We start from the raw sequence: 9,946 nt of genomic DNA, 5'->3' as shown, positions 1-9,946 counted from the left end.
GGATAGTTCACGACGTCGAATCGGAGTCCAGAGCCCCACTCTGTAGTCTGGTTCGAAAGTCACTGCACGTTGGTGTTGATTGTAACGCTGGGCGTCTCGGCCTTGCTGGTTCCGAAAGCGTGCCCTCGCACGCTGTCGCGCTTCTTCGGCACGCTGAGTAAACTCCTCGGCGCCAACTTCGAGGTCAAGGCCATAATGGGGCAACATGGCTTCCAGATTTGTCGAAACTTCGCGGCCATACACTAGGGATAACGGCGTCATTTGTGTTTCCTGCTCCACCGTGTTGTACGCAAATGTGACGTACGGCCGGAAGCCATCCCAAGACCGACATTCAACACCCACGTACATGGACATCATTTCGGCGAGAGTTTTGTTCACTTGTTCACATGTTCACCATTAATTAGTCTCTGGGTGGTAGGCTGTTGACCTGCGATGGGTAGTGCCGCTCAACTGTATGAGATTCCAGTAGCTTTGCATTGAAAGCAGTGCCTCGGTCCGGTATTATAACTGTCGGGGTGCCGTGCTTCAGGACGATGCGTTCGATGAAAAATTTCGCCGCCTCAATTCCCGTGCCGCGCTGGAGGGCCTTTGTTTCAGCGTAACGCGTGAAGTAATCTTTAGCGACAGTTATCCATATATTGCCCTAATCAGAATTTGGAAAAGGACTCCATGGCAACTTATTCAAGTGGGTATCTTGGCGCTTGAACAGGATGCAGTAAACCGGCCGGTTACACAAGCTGTGTTTTCCGTCGCTGGCAATCGTGGCATGTTCGCACTTAGTCTACTGTAGCCGCAAACGTTGGATAGTAATACCTCTTCTTAATTGGGGCCAGAGCTCGAGCATGTTCCAGATGAACTGCGGTGGGTTCGTCATGACATGCCTGCAAGACTTCTTTGCGAAGAGACTCTGGAACGACGAAATTATAATCTCTTGCCGTCGAAGCGAAGTTGATTCTGTATAGCATATTGTTTCGCATGCAAAACGATGACTGCGCTCTTTCGAAAAGAAGGGGAATTTCTGTAGTACTCCCTTCCAGAAAATCGATAAGCGGTGCGAGAGCGGGCTCTTCACGTTGCTGCTGCGACACAGCGCGTCGACGGCTGCGATAAGGGGGAAGTCTGGTTGTTTGTCTTCACGCGTAGCCTCGACAAGTGAACAGGACAAGCAGTCGGCGTCGTTGTCTTGATGTCTAGTCTTATACACGATAGTCATGTCGAACTTCTGTAGTCGTAAACTCCATCGTGCAAGGTATACGGGGGGATCTCGCAATTTCGTTAACCAGCACAGAGAGTTGTGGTCGCTCACGACTCTAAAGTGCCGGCCGTAATGATAGGGCCGAAATTTCATCACCGCCCATACATTACCGCCAGACATTCTTTTTCGGTGGTGGAATAGTTAGATTCAACGCGGGACAAAGTCCGGCGGGCGTATGCGATAACTCGTTCGGCACCGTCTTGCCACTGGACGAGTAGAGCACCGAGACCCATGTTGCAGGCATCTGTGTGGACCAGAGTCTCGGCACGCGCATCGAAATGGGAAAGCACAGGTGTTGTCTGCAAGCGGTGCCGTAACTCGTCGAATGCCTTTTGCGGTTCTTCTGTCCAGGTGAAGGTCACGTCATCTCGGGCGAGACGTTTCAATGGAGCGATAATGCCGAAAAGTTTTCAATAAACCTACGGTAATAGGCGCAGAGATCCAAGAAACGATGAACTGTCTCCTTGTCGCACGAAGTAGGTAATTTGGGATGGCTGTAGTTTTAGCGGGATCGGGCCGAACACCTAGATGGCTGACGACGTGGCTCAATAGCAGGAATGCTTCATAAAGAAAGTGACACTTTTGGGGTTTTAACGTGAGGCCAATAGATCTGATAGCCCGTAGCACAGCGGAGATATGTTAGAGGGTTTCCCCGAAGGTTGGCGAAAACCCACAACGTCGTCCAGGTAAGCTAGACCCATTTGCCATTTAAGTTCAAATGAAGTGTGTCCATTATTCGCTGAAATGTCGCTGGAGCGGAACACAAACCGACAGGTAGGACCTTGAATCCATAAAGTCCATCGGACGTGACAAACGTTGTCTTCTCGCGATCACATTCATCGACTTCGATCTGCCAGTAACCGTTCTTCTTTCGCAGTCCCCTCTGTCAGTTGGCCCGCCCAGTAAATGTCTATACAGCTGTGACAGTTTGCACGACGCGGAAACGCCAACTGAACGCTATGCTTCGAGGAAATAGTTTGGTTTGCTAGAGCATAACTTCTAACATTTGTTCTGACTTAACATGGATATTGTTGCAACTTACACCAATGCCTTCGGGTAGCCGGATTTGCTGAGTTTCTTCACGTCAATTACAAAAGAAAAAGCCATCATCTGCCCGGAAGACTTGGATAATGCTTACTTAATGCAAGACGCCCGCAGAACGGGCTTTATCAGCATGCAGTGTTAAGAATGGAACTACAATAATGACTTTCTCAACCTCGGCATGAAGCCCCATTACTATGGTTATAAATAGATTGCGGTTAATATCTAGCTGAAATGGTTAACTAAACTCTTACTATTGTCTTTAGTGTGTGCGTACCGTTGCTTCGAAGTTGCTTTCTACTGTGATCGGCTTCTTGTGGTGGCGATTTCCTAAATGGTCGGCTGCCTTTCTTCATCTTTGTAGCCTTAGAATTGGGTCTTATGTGGTGAGAGTGTTTCATTAGTTAATGTGTTAATGTTAATGTGTTAGTGTTAATGTTTCAACCGTTCATTATGTGTTCTTTACGAATTTTTCTATTCCAACTGACTGTGTTTGGGGTCTATGCTTTCATTCTTTCTGCCAAGCGGGATTCCGAGAACCGAGTGGCTGTTTCCTTCAAGAGAACCCGCTCAGTGTCTCTGATCCCGGGATGTAGAGATTAGCGGTATGGTGGCTTGGGTACAGTAAGGTTTGTTTTGGATTATTTTTCTTTTCTCTTTCGTTCTTTATTTCTTTATTTTTTTTAGCACTGTATTTATGCTTCTTCTTGAGTATGTGTACAGAAGTTGTATATTCTTTTCAATGGCTGTCAGTATCAAAAAATCTTCAATTTCAGTTTTTCCGCTGCCAATAGTACCTTGAAATGTTTTGTAAAGAGATCTGCGCTGCATTTTCGCGTATATAAGTCACATATGGGTGGACTGTTCATTCCGCATACAAGGATGCATGCTTACACGGACAGGCTATGAATGTCCGGCGCCCCTGTGATGTAGTCATGCGGTAAGGGTAACTTCATAGTTAAGTTGTGCTAGGGCGGAAGTACCATTGCAAGTGCTTTTCACTCAGTCCGCGTCGGCGTGTCGGCGTCAAACCTGCACTTCGCACGTCGCAAGTTGAATCGTCAAGCGCCAGTGCATTGCTGGTCTTTTATACGCAGCCTGGAGAGTCGTCGGGCGTCCTCTGCATGCTGAAGGTAGGCGACGACTTCAAGGTTTTCTTCCATCACTTGTGGCAGCATGGCGTCGAGCGTTGAAGTGGGCTCTCTGCCGTACACAAGCTTGAACGGGGTCGCCTTGGTTGTGTTTTGGATGGCCGTGTTATACGCGAAGATCACGTGCAGCGTCCGAGGTATTGTGTTCGGCGTCGACGTACTACATGGCAATTATGTCCGCAATCGCTTTGTTGAGACGCTCCGTAAGCGTATTTGTTTGAAGATGGTACGCAGTTGCACATCGGTGGCTTGTGTGACTATCTCAGGATGGCTTGCGTCAGATCCGCCGTACATAATGTTCCCCTATCCGTGATGCGCTCTTCGGAGGCGTCGTGTCGCAGCAGAATGTGCTCGACAAAGAACTTGGCGACTTCTGCCGCGGTACCATTAGTCATTTTAAGCCGTCCAGTGCGGTATTCATTACAAGCTGGAATTATTACAGCGAAGCAACATTTTCAGGAACGTTTATTGCTTACGCTTATTACGGTCATAAGCGTTTATTGCCCTAATCGAGCACAACGGTTTCCTAAGTCAGGTTTATAGTACCGACTGCGCACCTAGACGGGGTTTCCATCATACAGGGCCTACGACAAGTTTTTTTTTTGGAAGGCTTGACATGGTGGCATAGAATGAGGCTGTCTTTTAACTTAAAGGAAATCTTGCAGTTTATTTTCTTCAAGGAACTGGAGCAAGCTCCGGCTCCTAATTTGTTCATTAGCCACAAGTGTAAATGTTCCTCCTTTTGGAGCAGACAGTCCAACTTCTTTTAGTCGCCTTATTCTTGACGGCTGCATTTCTGGCCATGTCCATAAAATGTGGCAAAGATCCACCTCGGCAGCTGGCTTTGGATACTTGGGGCATGTGCTCTGCACTGCATCCTCTTCAGAGCCCCATCCGCACGTCACCGACGGAGTAAGGGACAAGTATTGCTGCGCTGGGCATCAGCGTGGAATTTATTCTCGGTTTTGTGCCGCCACATGATTGTCTGCAACCGTGAGCGATAAATATGCGCACCAGAAGTGATATAGGCTTCCTGCTTTACACAGCTGGCCATCACAGGAGGAGCTGCCGGGCTTCATGAGAGACTTCTGTGCTGCTGGAGGTTTCCCCGGCATCGTGGGCGCCATCGATGCCACTCACGTCAAGATCCAAGCCCATGAGCTGTACGAGGAAGCGTACATATAAATAGTCATTTCTACCATTCCATCTTCGTGCAGCTTGGGGTGGACAGCAAGTGCCAGGTGCTGTCGCAAAGTGGCCCAGTGGCATATACGATGCGCTAGTGCTCACACAGCGGCCTTGCTCAGCTCATCAAATCGGGCACTTACACCGGCATCCTGCTGCAGTGGCTATCCGTGCAAACTTTGGCTCCAGAATGCGGACATTTAAGGCAAGAAGCGATACAACGCAGCTCACAGCATTAGCAGAGCAGTGATTGAAAGGCTGGTGCAAACAGTTCCTAAATATCAGATTGCATGGTACACCGGAAAATGACCGGTTGTGCATGTCCGTGTTGTTCGAACAGCTTGGTACAGTTGCAAGCATTGTTTAACGAACAATGTATGCTGAAAGAAATTGATTTTGATTTCGCATTTGTTTACTAGTTTAATAACACTGCAGTCAAATAACTTTGGCCAAGCCTTTAGGGATGGGGGAGCTTTTCAGCAAACAAACAAACTATGGTTGGGCGTCAGTCAAGTTATATTTATTGAATGACAAATATCAATATTTACTTGTCCAAAAATCATTGCAATATTTTGTCTCTTGTGTATGATATTGCCACCTGACGGTTCGAGGTAGCGCTTGAAAGACGAAGAAGTTGGAGACTCGCGCGCTTCGGCTAGCTAGGACTGCGGACTCTTGAGCTTGTGTCTTAGTGTTACCGTTTCCCGGGAACCTCTGTCTTGACTGTGTGTATCTGCCCCTGTTGCCGATTCCGATAAATCCCTGTCTTCGTGACAGTTTTGGTGGAGCCGCTGGGTAATTGTCCTCTCAATGTCGCACACCCCTCCGCGAACCAACGACACCGAGCTTTTGCCTGTGGACACGCCAGTTCATCGCGTCAGCCGGAGGAACCTGGGCCTTCCTCCCGAACACGGGCCCTTGGAGTCCACTTCAACAACGAGCCTCCGGCCAGCCACGCAAAGCACTACGTCGGTCATGCAAGGTACTCCTGTTTACTTTCAAAACCCTCGAGTGCCGAAATCGTTCCATGGCACTGCGCATGAAGACGTTGAGGATTGGCTAACTCAGTTCGAACGAGTCGCATCCTTTAATCAGTGGGACGACAACTTAAAGCTACGGAACGCCATCTTCTGCCTGGAAGACCATGCTTTCACATGGCATGAGAACCGAGAAGGCACATTAACATCTAGGCCTCAGTTCCGCCGTCATATCATAGAGGCGTATGGCAGCCTGGATAAGCGCGAACGAGCAGAAGGTGCTCTACAATCTCGGAAACAGATGCCAAACGAGTCCGTCATGATGTATGTTGAGGACATGACGAAACTATTTCGACGTGCGGATCCCAACACGTCTGAAGACAGAAAGCTGCGCCACCTGATGCCTGGGTTTAAAGAACAGCTTTTTGCTGGTCTTGTACGTACCCCACCAACTACAGTTACCTCATTTTTAACAGAGGCGGTTACCATGGAAAAGATCCTACACCAGCGCCGCTCGGCGGTCTACGACAGCCCAGTCCTCGCTACGACTGCTGCCGAGCCTCGTGCAGCTGCTGTAAGCAATACTGAACACCTTTGAGATCTTATTCGTGCAATTGTACGCGAGGAACTGCAGAAGGTTTGTGGCACGTTCCAACCCAGGGGTGATTCTCTCGCACATATGATCCGCGAAGAGATTCCGCAAATCACGCAGCCATCTCTGCATGTTGCTGAAGCTCAAAGTACCCCTGTTCCTGATTATCCTCGTCCGACTTACGCTGACATTCTCCGACGCCCAGTTCCCGTCCTACTCCGTTGCCTACGTTACCACCAACTCAGTGCATGCCCGTCCAGCAGCCAACGCAATACATTCCTGCACAGCAGCCAACGCGGTACGTGCGGCCCCCGCGGTCAAACATTCGACGAACGGACGTCTGGCGGGCCCCTCGGAGCCGCCGCCTTTGCTACCACTGTGGGGAACCTGGTCACATTTTCCGATGGTGCCCTTATCGGGTACTCGGACCGGAGGGTTTTTACACCAACGCACCTAGACGCACGTTCGGTCAACTACCTCGTGACATTGGAGACAACCTCGCACAAGAGAGCCTCCGGATGGCGCGCCGACAATCCAGGTCTCCATCCCCACGTCGGCAATCCCCTTCAACAACTGGTGACTTCCCGCGAATACCACCTGGTCGCTCGCCAAGCCCCCACCGGGAAAACTGAGTAGAGCGACCTCCGGGGGCGGGGCCGCTAAATGCCAGCACAAAGAAGTCCCCCCAATGAGAACTGATATGGATTTTGGAGCAGAAACGACAGCATTTGGTTCACGAGACCGGCTATCGCTGGACATCCCTGTGTGCATCGATGGTCATAATGTCAGCGCTTTAGTGGATACCGGAGCAGTCTTTTCCATTTTGAGCGGCAAACTAGCAGCGAACCTTAGGAAGGTTCAGACACCATGGTGTAGCACGCAAATACGCACGGCTGGAGGGCATGTAATTACTCCTATTGGACAGTGCACGGCTAGAATCCAGATTCGTATGTCAACGTTCGTTGTCAGCTGCGTCGTTCTCCGGGAATGTTCTCGTGATTTGATTCTCGGTGTGGATTTCCTGCGGGAATATGGCGCCATCATCGATCTCCGACAGCGAATGCTCTCGTTCTCAACGGAGAAAGCGGCTGCCAGCCCCACCGATGGCCAACGTACGTGCGCCCCACGAGTTTCAGCCGAGTGTGTTTCAGTGCCTCCCCGCTCCAGCGTGTTTGTGAGTGTTGTGTGCGACGGGCTTCGTGACGGGCCGATAATAGCTGAAAGCAACCGTTCGCTTTTATTTTCTCATGGCATCTGTGCAGCTCGAAGCTTAATTATTCTCAGCAGTGGTCACTCTGAGCTTCTCGTCACGAACTTCACGAATGAATCTCGCAACCTCTATCGCTCTACTGCCATCGCTTTCGGCGAACTGTTAAAGGAAGTTTCTGAATGTTTTGCGCCTTACATTATTGATACTCCCAGTGTTCTAGACCACATCGATGTTAGCAGTGACCTTTCTGTCTTACAACAACGCGACCTGCGTGCCTTACTGCTGGAGAACGCCCCGTGCTTTGCCTTATCATCGAAAGTCCGGCAAACTTCTATCACCAAGCATCGCATCGTACCGTCTGACGATGCCCGACCTATTCGACAGCAGCTGTACCGTATTTCGGCCTTAGAACGTGAAGCAATTCGGACACAAGTCCAGGAAATGCTTAATGATGATGTTATTCAGCCGTCTAAAAGTCCGTGGTCGTCGCCAGTCGTGTTGGTTAAGAAAAATGATGGCACGCTGCGTTTTGTGTTGACTACAGGAAACTGAATGACATCACAAAAAAAAAGATGTATATCCGTTGCCCCGTATCGACGATTGACTCGATCGACTTCGCAACGCCAAGTTCTTTTCCTCCATTGATTTAAAAAGTGGTTATTGGCAGATAGAAGTGGATGAGCGCGATCGGAAAAAGACTGCCTTTGCGACACCCGATGACTTATATGAATTTAAAGTATTGCCTTTCGGTCTGTGTTCAGCGCCAGCGACGTTCCAGATAATGATGGACACCGTACTTGCTGGTCTTAAATGGCAAACCTGTTTGGTTTATTTGGACGACGTCATTGTATTTTCAGAAACGTTTGACTAACATCTTAAGCGGCTGCGAACGATATTGGACGCTCTTCGCTCGGCCGATTTGACACTGAAACCGGAAAAATGTCACTTTGGATATCAGCAGCTGAAATTTCTGGGTCATGTGGTTAGCGCTGACGGTGTCCGGCCTGATCCTGATAAAACAGCCGCTGTAGCCAATTTTGCCATCCCTACCACGAAGAAAGCAGTCCGACGTTTCTTGGGCCTGTGCGCGTACTATCGCCGTTTCATTGCCGATTTTGCCAAGATTGCAGAACCTTTGACGCGCCTGACACGTGATGACGTCCCGTATGTCTGACCTTCCGAGCAGCAGGAGGCATTCACCGAGCTGCGCCAGCGGCTGCACTACCCTCCCGTTCTTGCACACTTTGATGAGGACGCTGCCACCGAAATTCACACCGACGCCAGCAATGTCGGTCTGGGTGCGGTTCTGGTCTAGCACCAGCATGGCGAGGAAAATGTGATCGCTTATGCCAGCCGCACCCTTTCTCGGGCAGAATCAAACTATTCAACTTCTGAAAAGGAGTATCTCGCCGTCGTTCGGGCCACAATGAAATTCCGACCTTACCTCTACGGCCGTAAATTTAAAGTTGTGACAGACCATCATGCTTTTTGTTGGCTTGCTAGTCTTCCAGATACATCAGGACATCTTGCACGGTGGAGCCTTTTTATGCAGGAATTTGATTACTCTATCGTTTATAAATCCGGACGTAAACATGAAGATGCTGACACACTGTCTCGATCACCCGTGGAGTTGGCCCATGACAGTACGGATGAAGAGCCCATTTTCTTGGCATTATCAGTTCCTCTGATTTAAAGACCCGGCAACAGGCTGATCCAGACCTCAAAACCACCGCTGGACATCCGGGCTTTGCATGCACTCTTACCACAGTGCGCCAGGCCTACTACTGGCCCAAACGTACCGCCACCGTTCATCGATATGTTAGAGGTTGCCGCGAGTGCCAGCGACGCAAGACACCGCCATTGAAGCCAGCGAGTTTCCTGCAGCCTATCCCCCCACCGCTAGTACCATTCGACCGAATTGGTATGGACTTTCTTGGCCCTTTTCCTCTATCGTCAGCTGGCAATAAGTGGATTATCGTGGCTACAGATTATCTGACACGTTACACGGAAACTATGGCGGTGCCACGTGCAACATCCTCCGAAGGGGCACATTTTTTCATGACGCAGATTGTCCTCCGCCATGGCGCCCCCTCATACGTCATCACTGATCGTGGCAAGGCATTTACAGCGCGTCTTCTTGAGGAAGTTTTCCAACTAAGCCAGACACATCACCGAAAGACTACGGCTTACCATCCTCAGTCTAATGGCCTTACTGAGCGACTAAACAAAACAATAGCGGACATGCTCGCCATGTATGTGGATGTCCGGCATAAAACATGGGACGAGATATTGCCTTATGTCACATTTGCATATAGCACGGCAGTCCAAGGAACAACTCGATTCACTCCGTTTCGCCTAGTATACGGACGCGATGCACAGACCATGCTCGACGCTATGCTGCCATGTGCGGCTGACGACCAGCTGCTTACCGCTGACGCAGAAGAATTCACCAACTATGCTGAGGAAGCTCGCCAACTCGCCCGTAATCACATTACAAAACAGCAAGCAACAGATGCACGCCGATATAACGACCAC

At 49.8% G+C, this 9,946-nt stretch overlaps 1 protein-coding gene across 1 annotated transcript in view; it reads left to right on the top strand.

The window, feature by feature from the left end:
* Positions 1-6,901: 6,901 nt before the first annotated feature.
* The window catches only part of LOC146180327 (uncharacterized), a 30,444-nt gene continuing 27,399 nt past the window's right edge, over positions 6,902-9,946 (top strand). The window contains exon 1 of the mRNA XM_084580367.1: positions 6,902-7,642. Within this exon, the coding sequence (XP_084436493.1) occupies positions 6,902-7,642 (741 nt within the window). The remainder of the gene's footprint in view (positions 7,643-9,946) is intronic.

This window comes from Amblyomma maculatum, chromosome 9 (genome assembly GCF_055883805.1).
Source record: "Amblyomma maculatum isolate TAMU_Amacu chromosome 9, ASM5588380v1, whole genome shotgun sequence".
NCBI lineage: Eukaryota > Metazoa > Arthropoda > Arachnida > Ixodida > Ixodidae > Amblyomma > Amblyomma maculatum.
Note: the sequence above shows the minus strand (reverse complement) of the source record. Positions and strands in the feature narration are given on the sequence as shown.